Source organism: Polypterus senegalus, chromosome 17, assembly GCF_016835505.1.
Source record: "Polypterus senegalus isolate Bchr_013 chromosome 17, ASM1683550v1, whole genome shotgun sequence".
NCBI classification, from domain to species: Eukaryota; Metazoa; Chordata; class Cladistia; order Polypteriformes; family Polypteridae; genus Polypterus; species Polypterus senegalus.
The window spans coordinates 14,317,408-14,331,404 of NC_053170.1; the positions used below are offsets into that span (position 1 = coordinate 14,317,408).

Genomic DNA, 13,997 nt, shown 5'->3' on the forward strand with positions numbered 1-13,997 from the left:
CATCTAAGGGTGCACCTTTTGAAAAAAGAGTGAACCTTTAGGTGTATATTTTGTGGTCCACTATTTTCAATCCCATATGGCGCATTTCAGTGTCCATAGCATGCTTTCACTATGCACACCCTTTGAATGAAAAAAACAGCAAAAAGGTACCGACTACGCCCTGCTTGAGTCACATAAACTTGATGTCTGGAGTATGGGTCCCTTAACTTTCAAAAATGGTGCCCCTTGGGTGATTGCGCCCTAGGTGGTTGCTTGTCTCACCTAATAGATTGACCAGATGTGCCAGGTGCTAAAATTCCTATTCTGAGCAGATATACCATTTTGCAACATTTTAGTATATTTTTGCAAGGTTTCTCTGAATTGTTGACTAAATGAAAGTCTGTAAACAGGAGAGTGTTTGTGGAGGGTATTACAATTTTGCTTGCATTTACTTTGAGTTTAATGTGCCTGAGATGAAGGAAACAAAATTAAAGTAAGACTGACTGCAAACTTCAAAGACCATTTTGCTTAATTTGAGAAGAATTGTAAAAAAAAAAACTGTTGTCCACATTCAAACAATAGAAAAGAGAAATTCAAGTGCAAGTTAATTATAATGTTTGCTTTCAGCATCTGTGCTTAATGAAGTGATACACTTTGCTATGCTGTGCTTCATGTAAAGCCAGTTGAGAGGGCCGCAGCCTAACGAGGGCCATGCTGAATGCAGCAAGACACCCACTCTAATGAATCATTCATTTATTTTTAATTATTCCCCCATTTTTTCCTACCATCACAAACAATAATACTGAAGCAAAAAGCAAAGTAATTTGCTCCCAGGCCAATAGAAGAGGCTTACGTCCAAATACTAACAGAGATGGCAACTTATAGTCATTATTATCATTTGGAAATGTTATTAAGTTCAATTAAAAGGCCTTTTTATTTGTTGCTGGGGTGGAAGTACAATAAAAGCCTAAGGCGCCAGGGGTTAGTGTGGTTATCAGTATGATGGGTTGGGCTGTCTCTGAACCAGCTCTGGCAATATGTGTAAAATTTTGCAATGCTTTTTCAAACAGCTAGTAGCAGAGACTGCTTATCAGAAAAACATATGCAAATCAAGAAGTTTGGGTATTATGGGCAACATAAATAGAATATTCTGTATTGTTGTTCCTACAGCAAAATTATATTTCTGTGTTGTTCTGATACTTATTTATTAGTAAAAACAGTGGTAGCTTTGATGTCCTCTCATTAACTAAATTGTAGTTACATTTATTTGTAACTAGCACCCATGCCTTTGATAAATGTACTCAAAGCACAATATGCATTTACAAATTTCATATTTAAATAAAATACAAAATACTATTTAATCTGTATGTAATGCATATATCTATAAACACAATAATATTTTTATTCACATTTTTAAGGCTCAGAATGTTGGGAATATAAGTAAATAAGAATGTTATGTGTGTCACGGTAAGGCTAACCCTGGTTAGTGTATTAGAGGAAACCAAAACATCAATGTGCACACATCCTGGAGACAATATAATGATTTTAAGCTCTAACGTCCATTTTGAAACAATCCAAGACTGAAAGGGATAACTTGTTCAAAAAATATTGATGTCAAGCACAACAAACATGACACCAAGAAAAGAAAAGGTAAAGAAGTGTTAAAGGAAAATCAAAATGCTTGCTTCAGTTAAATAACACAAAAATCTGTTTAAATCTCGAAGGTATATTTTAGATCATGTGTAGTTCTGTATAGTGTGCTTTAACTTATTAAGATAAGGGTATACAGTTGACTGGTGTTAAGAAGAACTCCCCATTTTATAACACTGGTTCTGTTCATGACAAGTCATTTAAATTCTTTCATAAACAAATTTGTCACCATCACAGAATTGAATAAGCTCATGATTGTTTAAATGGAGGGAGGCTTGCACTCAATGAACAGAACTAAACTGAAAAAATATCTAAAGTATAGACTCTTTTAACAACAGAAAGTTGGACTAAAATGGGTTTTTGTGTAAATGAAGCAGTGCTACTATTGGAGTTTTCTTTAGCACTGAAGAAAAAATTGTAATTTGATCCCCCATTCTCTGTATTCCTTTCATCATGTGACCCCTTTGAAAACAAGTGGAAGTAAACACATCTGGTGTGTGGTTGGAATGTTTAATGTGTTCTATTCAGATGTTTACCGCTCATTTGGGAACTTCAAATGCCTCTTAAACATTCGTGAAAAATGGAAAAAATACTAAGTGAAGAATTCAAGTTTGACTGTTACCAAGGACATTGCATTGATATGGTGTTTATGAGGGATGTTAATTGGACTGATTTGATTGTATTTTCAGACTACTTAAATTGCATGTAGAAGTTGCAAAAATGGCTTTTGCGAATCTCAACTGTGCCATCTCTTGTTCATAAACATGTAGTTGTATCCTAAATGGAGATACAGTAAAGCTGTTTATATTTATTAGTCTGAAACTTGGTTAAGCAACTATTTATATTTATTAGTCTGAAACATGGTGTAAAACACCAGTCTTTTAGTATGACTAGACTTGTCGGAACAATTCCAATATACAGTGTATGCTACACATATGTACATGTTTCAATTAAGGTAAATCATATTGTTAGTATTTTAATGCCTTCTTCGGTTGTTTACTTGTACCTTCAAGTAGCCACCATTTAATAATTGGTTAAGTTATTAAGCATTTTTTGGGAAAATCCACTGGTAAATTAAGTTCCAATTTCATTTCAGAGATCTTTTCACAGTTTGCAAAAGCATAAAATCTCTGAAAGCATTGAAAATTATAAAGAAAACAATATCCTTTTATTTTCCTCAAAACTCAAAAAAAAATTACAAATTCAGTTTATGAACATTCAAGCAGGAATATACCACTACTGACAAAGTCAATTTTCAATTTTTTGTAACAAAATCTTTTTTAGACTTAAAGCAGTCTAGTGTTCTGAATGTTTTCTTTACTCATTTTGTTTTCCACCCTTCTATTCATATTCAAACCTGTTTAATCTGATTACAAATTGTAGAAACAAATCCATTCATGCACACACCCATAATCATTTAATTTAAAATAAATTACAAATCTCCTCATTGCAAATGCAATATAAGGAAACACATTAGACATAAGAACATAAAAAATTTGACAAACGAGAGAAGACCATTGAGTCCATCAAGCTTGTTTGTTTAGCTAATAGCTAAGATGTCCTAATATTTCTTCCAGATTCTTCTTAAAGCTGCTCAGTGTTTCTTCTTCAACTCAATGGCTTGGTAGTTTGTTCCAGATTTCCACAACTATTTGGGTAAAGAAGTGCTTATTGGCCTCAGTCCTAAATGCACTTTCCCTTAACTTCCACAGGTATCCATGAAGTATATGATTCACCATTAAGATGAAAGAACTTTGCTGCATCTACTTTATCAGTGCCTTTAAGGATTTTTTTTTTTTTGAGGAAGAACCTGGATTAGCTTCCCACGCAGTCTCCTCTGCTTAAGACTAAACATGTTTAGTTTTTTTGAATATAACATGACCTTAAGTCCTGGAATGCACATGTTTGCTATTCTCTAAATGATTTAAAGTGCTGCTATGTCTTTCTTGTACCATGGTGATCAGAAATGCACACGGTACTCCAGATGTGGCCTCACAAGTACATTATATCATCATGTTTTATCATAATGCCCCTTAATTTATTTTAAAATATTAAAAGGTTCATGGAAGAAAGTAAGTTATTTCACTTGTAGAAGACTTGTAGAAGATGACCCAACAGAAGTACAGTTCTGTATATTTGCATATTTTGTAGAGATGTTTTTTCTTTTACATTTAATAACACAGGAAATATGTAATCATTATATTAGGGGGAAAAATACAGTTTTGGTCTAGGTTAATGGTTGTTTCTTTGTTTTAAATAGGCGTTTGTTGAATAACCAAATATACGCTGTCTATAATCTACTGAGATTTATGTAAAAATGTGTATATGTATGTACAGTATATATACAGGTAAATCATAAATGAAGAACAATTATAATAATACAATAATTGGCTATTTGTTGAAGACAAGTCTATGTCAGTTGCATGAAAAGTTTTTTCCATCATTTGTTACTAATTATATTATTTGTATGTTGTGACCTGTTGGGGCACTGTAGGGCAGACCTTATGTCCAGAAACAGCCAAAGAGACTCAAGTAAAATAAACAAGTGTTTAATTTAACAAAAATAACACATACAAGTGAAGTTAAATAGAAGGAAGTGTAATAACTAAAAAAATACAAAATATGAAAGAGTAGTACTTCTCTTTTGTCACATACAATATACACGAGGGTCACTCTGTATCCAGGAGTACTTTTGGGTTCACTTCTTGTTTTCTCTGAAGCATTTCTGTGCCAGACATGCTATGTAAAACTCTGGGGTACGTCACGTTACCTAACTCAGGTAATCCTGCAAGTCTAATGACTCTGTCACTACCCAATCTGTGTCCCTTGCAAAATGTGTACCACGGACATGTACTTTTCCTAAACGGACTTACATTAGATTTTACAACACTGTTCAATCTGTATAGTGAATGTGTACTTTTTTATTATTTATTTATTTATTGTTACAGCTGTAAATGATACTTTTTCTTAGTTGGGCTAGTATTGATGTCATGTCTGTCTTTATAAATCTTTCAAATTTAGTTAGAAAAAAATAGGAATTTTTGACTTTTTCAACCTCTGCAAGAAAATGTTTCATGGGAATTTGTAACCCCAGTTCAGCAAAGCAGAATAAGGTGGACTGCACCATTTGTCTGCAAAATTTATATTCAGACTTATGATAGTTAGGTTAATATTTTCTAGAGTGTTTGGCCGACAGCTTTGTGATCAAAATACAGTACTCATAAAGAATCAGATATACAAGGGCAATAAACTGTTCATTATCCTTTTAAATCAAAATAATCTAGGTCTTATACACTAGGGCACTGCTGTAAGTCGAAGGCACAGATGTGATGGTGAGAGTCCCATTTACCTTTAAAGGGTTAGGCAAACCTGCAAGGGCCAGAAACACCATATACAGCTGCTCCTAGCTGCTGCCTTCTGTTGGCCTGGGGAACTTCCCACATCTGATTATGTTTGCTGTCACTTTTCATCCATTAGTTTATACTAATTACGTGTCAGACCTCTGGCATCCCTGTCAGAACTTATGTCTTATGGACCTTATATCCAGGATACCATGCAAAACAGCACAATTTGGGCCCTTACTATGTCAACTTTTGTGTATTCAATATCCTAAATGATTTTATTTTAAAATAATTGTCATAGTCTAAAAATTGAATTAAATATAAGCAATAATATAATATAGCATAATGATTTTTTTCAACTTAACTTTGTATATCATCTTACGTATTTTTATACTAATACTGTATGTATGTATTGTATTGTATATATTTTAAAAAATTCTTATTAACTTAAACTGCACAACATCCATGTCAAGAAATGTTGTAGTTTCTATATTGACCACAAAATGTATCTAATGATGAATATCATTGCTCTGGAAAGTAATTTTAATATTTCTAAATCTTCCTTACCATCCACTCCTGCTGGTATAGAGTAAACCTTATGCATTGTAAAATGTTATTTCCTAAATGACACAAAAGCTTTTTTGAAACCTGACGTTGACTTCCTAGTTCAGTACATCTGGTTTTGTCTTATTATATGTCCCTAAGTTCTTTAGTGTACTGATTATGTTTTATAAAAAACATAAGAATTTAAGTAAGTTAATTGTGACCAAAAGCCATTTGACTCACAGGCAACCTTTAATATTCATCTGAAGGTTTTCTTGCTTCTTATGAGATATTGCCTAAGACATCAGCATTACTAAGGTTAGTTTAAATGTAGAACAACTGCAGTTAAGTATGATTTAAGACATTGTCTTGAGCAATACTTTTGGCCCTTATTAAAATAAAGTAAGTATAGATAATAAATATGCAGTAAATGCAAATGTGAAATGTGCGTAGTTTAATGCAGCTACAGTATAACAACATCAAAGATATACAGTATACAGTATATTTATTCACAGAATCAGCAGCCATACCACATAGTCTTCAGAACAGGTAATCCACCTGAAGCTGAGTTAATGTTCAGGCCTGGACAATATTTAGATGGAAGACCATCTAGGAGAAGCTTAGATTGCTGCCTGAAGAGGTGTTGGTGAGGCCAACAAGGGACACTTACCCTGTGGATCCCAGTGCCCAAGTGCAGTGATGGAGAAACAGTAATGTAAAAATGACACAGTCTTTCGAATGAAATGTAAAACCGAGATTCTAACTCTCTGTTGTCATAAAAGATCTCTGGACATCTTTCATGAAGAGTAGGATATTTATAAATTGTCCTGGCTAAATTGCCCAGCACGGCCTGGTCATTCTGGACTCCTAATCATGCCCTCTCTCTAATTGGCTAACTACTTCTGTTACCCCTTCACTACCTAATAACTAATGTGTGGTGAGCTTACTGCTGCAAAATGGCTGCTGTGACATCATCCAGGTGGATACTGCATATTGGTGGTGGCTGAAGTGGCTCCCCTCTCTATGCATATATATAATTTCAGTGGTGAAAATATTTATCCAGGCACAATAATTGTTTTGTTTTAGCTCTAAAAGATTGTTGTACACTCAAAGAGAAAAATACAAAAGTAAAATCTTTCTTCTCTTCACCTTTGCAGTTTCTTTCAGGAAACCTAAATTAATATCGTGTTTATCAGTATTTGTTTTGAAAATAAATGAACTAGTGTTTTCCCTGTCTGTATGTTCACTTTTGTGAGAATATTGACACATCTTTTAATTTGGAGAGTCATCCTCCTGAATCATCACTGTGTAGCGTCAAGCCTACAGAGCTGCTACTTGTTTCTCTTTTTTACTTTCTTCATCTCCCTCTCTCTTCTCACTCTTTCCACAGCCATGGGAAATGCAGCCCCCACGCTGCTAATGTTCTGAGAGCAATGAAATTAAACCACTGAAGCAGTGCATGTTGCAATTTCTGTCCCCCGGGTAATTCAATTCTAGTATGCATATTGATGCCGGCATGCTAGTTCTGCCTTTGACACCCTGGTGGGTTACGCAATTGTAGCATCTAAATAAAACTCCACGCAAGTATTTTTCATGTTTTCAAACAGCAGGGCTTTACAACTTGAGGGGGTTTAGTTAATGCAATATTCGTGCCTAGAGAGGCAGGAAGTAAGGTGACAAGCAACATTTTGGTCATTTCTGTGCAGTTAGTTGTATTGTCCTAAAGTTTGATGTCAGTAACGCAAATGAAAAATGTTTTCAGTTTGGATCCTTATTTCTTCCTGCCTGGCATCTGATGGACTGCAGCTCCCTACGCCCCTGAATTGTAGTAAGTGGGTGTTAGAAAGTAACATTATTTACAGTTTTTAATTTTGACAGCAGGTAGCTGAATGATAAGCGCTATTGCCTCACAGCTACTGAGGCCAGGTTTCAGCTCCCAGCTTGGTCATTGGTTTTGCGGAATTGGCACTTTTTCCTCATGTTCTATTGGATTTTCATCAGTTAATTCAGTTCCCAGCCACATCACTAAGTTGCACGTTTTAGGGTGATGGGTGGATTAATATTTTACAGATTATTTTACGTTCTTGTGAATGGGACACACAGAAAATGCTAGTTTCCCCAAGGGACATTTCATGCAAATATGGTATATCTCAGTAGGACAATCTTTAGATAACCATTATGTTAGATGTGACACAATGTTGACTTTTTTTCTCTTTCAACATAATAAAATAATAACAACCCGGTCAGTTATCAATTGAATTTTTGTGATAAAATTGTGTTTTAAATAATATGATACAGGCTTAATTTGCTTTTTTTTTTTAAAAAAAGAGCTTTTTGTGTAAACCAATTAACCAATCAAAAGTAACCTTATGTTTCTCACAGGAAACACTAACTGGAAATTAATGTGAATGCAACAGTATAGGGAGGTTAGCCATAACAAAAATGCCCATAGCATGTGAACATAGCATTCATCTCATTATTTAAGGCTAAAGCAAATGTCACATAAACAGGCAAGTACAATAACTTCCAGGCATGCTCTTTATGTTAAATGGTTTCAGGATTTGGCTTTTATTTTTTGAGATCTTTTTTGTTTCTTTTCCATGAGTCTGGTTGTTCTTTCTAACCAGGAGTTTCATTTCACTTGCATAAAGAAGTTCATGTTCAATACTTCTACATTTAGGCGGATTGGTTTGTTTTGCCTGTTGTTTTAACTCTTAAAGTTGTAAAATCAGCACATCAAAAGCCTAATCTTCATAGGCCAAAACTGCCTACCATTTAAAAAGCCAAACATTAAAAATTTATTTTAACTAACCATGTACTGGGCTCCACAGTAAAACAAAATAGGGTAACCAAGTGCAATCCACTCTATGAGTAAACCTAACAGGTGGTATTTTCTGAGCCAGTTCATTCACATATTGTAAGCTTGTCATTGTTTAATTTATATCTGTAGAGTGAATAACTGAAGTATTTCTTGTTTAACTTTTACATTCTAACAGATTTTGAAGAAATTGACCTTGTGGGAGCACAGGAACTTGCAAACATCTTAAAACAAGGATACTTGGAGAAAAAACGAAGAGGTATAAATCACATTGTTTTCTGTATTATTACTTTGGCGTTTAGAAGAAAAACAATTCATGTGAAAATGCTATATACTGTATACTACAGTCTTTTTTCTCATGATAAGAAAATAACATATATTATACTGGAAGGATTTTACACAAGGCTTACACAGAATAGCCTGCACTACGGACAGTATAAAACAGTGTGGACACTGAGGGGAAAAATCTATGTGAGCCAATAAGTGTTGAAGTCATTGAACTTTTGAGTCTCTACAGACTGTACTATATAAACACTTATTTTCACTGTTCTGATTTATTTAGCCTAGCCTTGTTTTATATTGCATTTCTCTCTATTAGGATGAAATGTCATTAGTATTAATAATGTCAAGTGTTCACTATAATATCAGTTAATAATATTGGCAACCATGGAGCCGAATTATAAAATGAAAATATTTATTATATGTAAAGGCTTTATTTTAAAGTAAAACAGCCTATGGAATCTTTTAATTATTTGGAGGGTATTCTGTAAACAACTTTATTTGTCTCTTCACTCTTGCATGATAGCTGATGTGTTTTCTTACTAGAAGATCATGGGAGCTCCATGTGTATTGGGCAATTGAAATAAACTGAAGTTGATTTGTGGGTAAAAATCACATTTTTATCTGCATTGTTCACTACGAGGTCAGAATAATTGTATTACTAGCAAAGTAATCAATGATTAAAGAATCAATCCAGTCCACATTTATTATCAAAATGCATTTATTTCATGTCAAGTAATTTCTGTTAACCAATAATAGGTTACCCACTCAGTTATGCAACCCACATGACCTCCCTATAGACCTTACTTAATACTCATAACTGTCCAGGGCTAATTCTTAACAAACAGATAAAATATTTACTGCTGCACTTCCTGGGCCCATTTTCCTTTGCTAGACTATACTAATATAATGAAGTAAGCTACTTAACTTGCTCAATTTACAGTTGAAGGATGTATTTAAGGTACAGTCTGCTTTTAATGGGTTTCATTAGCATTCATTATGAACGCCTGAAGCTGAACACCAACCATATTGTCCTCTGGGTTCTGTGGCTGTTTCCCACCTCTTTTCTGAAAGCACATAGTTATCCTTTGTTTGTTTACAAACTAAGCGCATTGTTTATTTGCAGTGACAACCAGGTCATAGAAATTACTTATTCTCTTTTAACATTTGAATCTATTTTTTACAAAGGTAGACTTAACGCAGATTCCCTTGTGAGAGAGCAAGTGTGAGTTCTATGGCCATTACTTGTCTGAGATGGCATTTAATTATGTTACTGAACTGATGGTTGTGTTCAGAGATCATGTTGTTTATATTAAAAATGCAGGACCATACAAATCTAAAATGCTGCCCTTGAGAGACCAGCAGATAACATGTCTGTTGCCTAACATATTACAATTTGTTAAAAATCTACTTGTTTTTGTATAATGGTATAGTTTACATTCCAAAAATGGTAATAAGGGAATTAAAGAAATATGCTTTGAATCGTTACATTTTATAAACAGTATCATATCTTTCAAGTCTTGTGTAAATCTGCCTTAAAGTATCTTACAACCAAAGCTATTCTAAATTTCAGTCTGATCTTTTAACATTTCAGAATGATGAACATTCTAACAGTATTAAGTTCTGTACTAGTTGATTTCCCCCCTTTAGCAATATGATTACCTTGTCCGATTCTTTCAAAGTTCCAGTTGCCTGGTTTTTGTTTTCCACCTTATAGGATAGGAGTTTTTAGCATTGTCGGTTGTTGTGAGCTGAGCTGGCAGGTAGTGGCTCCTGGCTTTCAGACAGAAGTACATGTAACTTATACTAATAAGAAGAATGCAACCATTTCATAAGGCAAGAATATTTAGAACATTTCAACATAGTGGAAGAAAGAAATATTTCAGGGTTAATGTATACAGAGTAGGCAGCATGGTGACAGAGTGTATGTATTTCTCTGAGTGGGCCCTGTGATTGACTGGGTTGGTTGTCTGCTGAGAAATGCTCTGTCCCTGATAACCCAGAGCTGGATTATGCAAGGTTGAGAATGTTATGCAGCATTATATACAGAGATTAAGTAGTTTGTTTATATTTGATTGTGTATTTTCTCTTAATTTTCCCTTTGTCGTGTTTAGTTCATTTCATACTGAGTAATCACTATTACTGTACAAAGCAAAGTGACTTCCATACATGAATGCAAATATGCAGTTGCTAAACAAATTATTACATCATATCTAAAGTATAATACAAATGTAATGGTAAAAAATTAAGGATTTATATTTACTGAAATTTAAGCAATTATTCCCAAGTGAAATAGTACAGAAGTAGATAATTTAACAGGAAAATAGAGAAAAAATTTGAATCAAGAGAAGTTGTGGAACAGTAAGGAAAGCATACTAGACCTAATTAATTAATTACTTAATGAATTTGTTAATTAGCATTGCCTAATTTTTATATTTTTTCTTTATTCTTTCTTCATCTTGTAAAGCACTTTGAGCTACATCATTTGTAGGAAAACGTGCTGTACAAATAAATATTGTTGTTGTTGTTAATGAAGTAAGAGGACTACTTGGATCCAAGAAAGGAAACACTGATTTTTGCCATTAGTTTAAATGTTGCATTTCAAGAAGCTTCACAAACAGACACTGTGAGATAGCTTAAAAGGGCTTTAAAGTAATTAAGCATCTCTAAAGTAAAACAAGAAAAACAGCAAGAAAAAAATCTTTGTGGCTGCATATGTTAATATGGGGAGACCAGCATAAACAGATACTCTGGAGTCTTGGTGACACATGAAAGATGGTTCTTATGTCTTGGAATCAGTCTGGAGTCAGTTTAACCCCACTATGAATTCACCCTCATGGTTCACTATTGAATCTAATATTGTGGCCCTTCAACCTCTTCCATCTCTGCCTTTCTCTGCAGTGCCGCTAAAATCTTGTGCCTCCAACTTGTGCCACTTTTTTTTAAACAGTATATGCCCTGAATATTTTTTGCATAGTTCAAAAACCATTGGGTGTCCGTCTGTGATGACTGTCTCAAACCCTCCTTTTGATTAATCCAGCCTTATGCATTATGGCAACCCAGTTTCCTTTCCTTCTTGGCTGACTTGAGGCATCTCAACTCTCACGGATATTTTTGGTGACTAAGAGTGCCATACATTTCCATCTCTAAGGTGTTCACAATTTCTGCCTCCACTTTGCTCCATCTTCATCTTAGATCTAGTCTTAAGGTTTGTAATGTTTCTTATCTTCTCCATTCCCTCCTCATCCACTCAGTCTCAATAACTTTGCCAATTCATTTTCCCTCACTCAAAGCACATACCAGTAAAGTATAAATTTTGGTGCAAAGCATCTTATAGATGCTTATTCTTTTTAATATATCTGGTATTATGGCCTCCTCCCTGCAACTCCTCTTTTCATGGGAATCAATTTTAAAGAATATTCTGTCTCCTCCAGAAAACATTGCATTTAGATTTGTTCATTTTTTAAATTTTAGCCCTCGAGCACTTTTCTGTGGATTTAGCTTCAGATTTAAACCGAAGTTTCTATCAGGCAGTCCTTTTCAAATTTTTAAATACATGTTGGAAATGTCTACTAGTTTTGTGTTTTGTTCTTTTGTTTCCAGTTTTCTTTCAGCTGCCATTTCTATCAAGTTTATTTCTCTTCCTCAAATCTACCTTATATTGGAGTCCTCTTCTCTCTCTATCTCCCCACCCCAGTGAATGTTATTTTCCCTTGTCATGATTGCCACAAAGTCAATTATAGTCTGTCCGTGGAAATTGGCAGATTGTCCCTCTTTCAACATCTGAAAATCATCTCTTCTCAGTCTTATGTTTCTCGAATCATCAGCACCAAGGATAAATGGATCTTCCAGTCCTAACATTGCTAAATGTCAGCTTAGGGTGCAGTTAATCTAGGGACAGGTGTCATGTGAGCATTCCCAACACTCTCCTTTTCAATCTTCTCATCCTTGAGGACTGCTGTTTGGGTCGCACTACTCAATGTGTCCATTGGTGTATATATTTTATACTACTCATCGCTCTCATAAGGGCTGAGATAAGAATGTGTTTAGGGTGGTTGCGTTTTGGGGTAATACAGGTGGGTGGATGGAACCCTGTTCTTATTTTAATTGTTTCTTTTTTTCCTTTCCCTTGGCTTAGGATTTTTTTTATCAAATATTCATTCCTGTAAATCCTGTATTTTTTCTTGCTAAACGTCAATTAAAATTTGGTCACAAAAATTAATTTTAATCTCTGCTTGACAGATCATAGCTTCTTTGGCTCTGAATGGCAGAAAAGATGGTGTGTGTTAAACAATAATATTTTCTATTATTATGGCAGTGATAAAGGTAAGCTTTGTGCCTTAACATTTTCTCTAGTGCTGGAAAGAATATAATGTCATGTGCTGCTAATAAGATTGTGTTTACACAAATAAATAACCTAGTTAATTCTGTTTTTCTTGAAATGGCTTGCTTGCTGGATTACGATTTCAAGGCAGTTTGCTATCTGTGTGAATCCTGTGTTTTCTATCCTTGCTCCAACCTAGTTAAATGATAAAATAATTGAACTCTAAATTGGCATTATGACTGGCATCTTGGGTAGGTATAATTATTGTCCTGTGCGTTTTGCTGCCTGGAGAGGCTATAGTTTACTGTGTATTGTATTGCAACAAAGAAGATCCAGGAAATGAATGTGTACGTGGACTTTCAATCATTTTTGAATTTGTCAAAACATTTGCTTTCATTAATCCATCTATCCAAATGTATAATTGAGATCCATAACTGTTTTTTCTTTATTTGCAAGGACTTCAGATCTCATCTCAGTAGTATTTTTGAAGCAAGAGGTGAATAGGAACTGATGAGCTAGCTATGTTGTGCCTTATAGACTTTTCTTAACAAATATTGCGTCAAATTCAGAAAATATGTATAACAAAAATAATTACGTTTCTGCTATTTTCAGAAAAACAGCAAAAAGGTGCATTTTATATCAATGGATATCAAGTAGAACTGGTGGGGAGCCTGCGGAAAGATGCTAAGAAGAATGCTTGTTTTGAGCTTAAAGCACCAGGACAGCGGACTTATCAGGTGAGCATAAGTACTTGGATAGTAATGATACCTGATTTAATATTAAAAGTTAGAAATTTTACTTTTTGCAAATTAGGGTAGTTTAGAATAGACATTTCACATTCTAATGAAATGATCATGATAATGGATTTCATGTTTTTATTTCTTTAGATTACCATTTATACCACAAGAGCTTGAAAAGTTGGTAAAGTGTGATCATGTATAATGTAGTCCACAAAGGCAAACACCATAAATGCTCTGAAACTATAAGCTGCAACTTTTATTATCACTGGACAATGTATCCCTAAGTGTTTTATTCACTTTGCATTGATGTGACTAGGTCAATG

The 13,997-nt window shown here is 34.3% G+C and overlaps 1 protein-coding gene across 2 annotated transcripts in view; it reads left to right on the plus strand.

Annotated features, from left to right (window-relative positions):
- skap1 (src kinase associated phosphoprotein 1) overlaps nucleotides 1-13,997 on the plus strand; it is a 258,909-nt gene that overhangs the window by 160,463 nt on the left and 84,449 nt on the right. For both annotated transcript variants that reach the window (XM_039739883.1, XM_039739882.1), the window contains exons 5-7: nucleotides 8,510-8,590; nucleotides 12,853-12,936; nucleotides 13,547-13,671. In XM_039739883.1, the coding sequence (XP_039595817.1) occupies nucleotides 8,510-8,590; nucleotides 12,853-12,936; nucleotides 13,547-13,671 (290 nt within the window). The remainder of the gene's footprint in view (nucleotides 1-8,509; nucleotides 8,591-12,852; nucleotides 12,937-13,546; nucleotides 13,672-13,997) is intronic.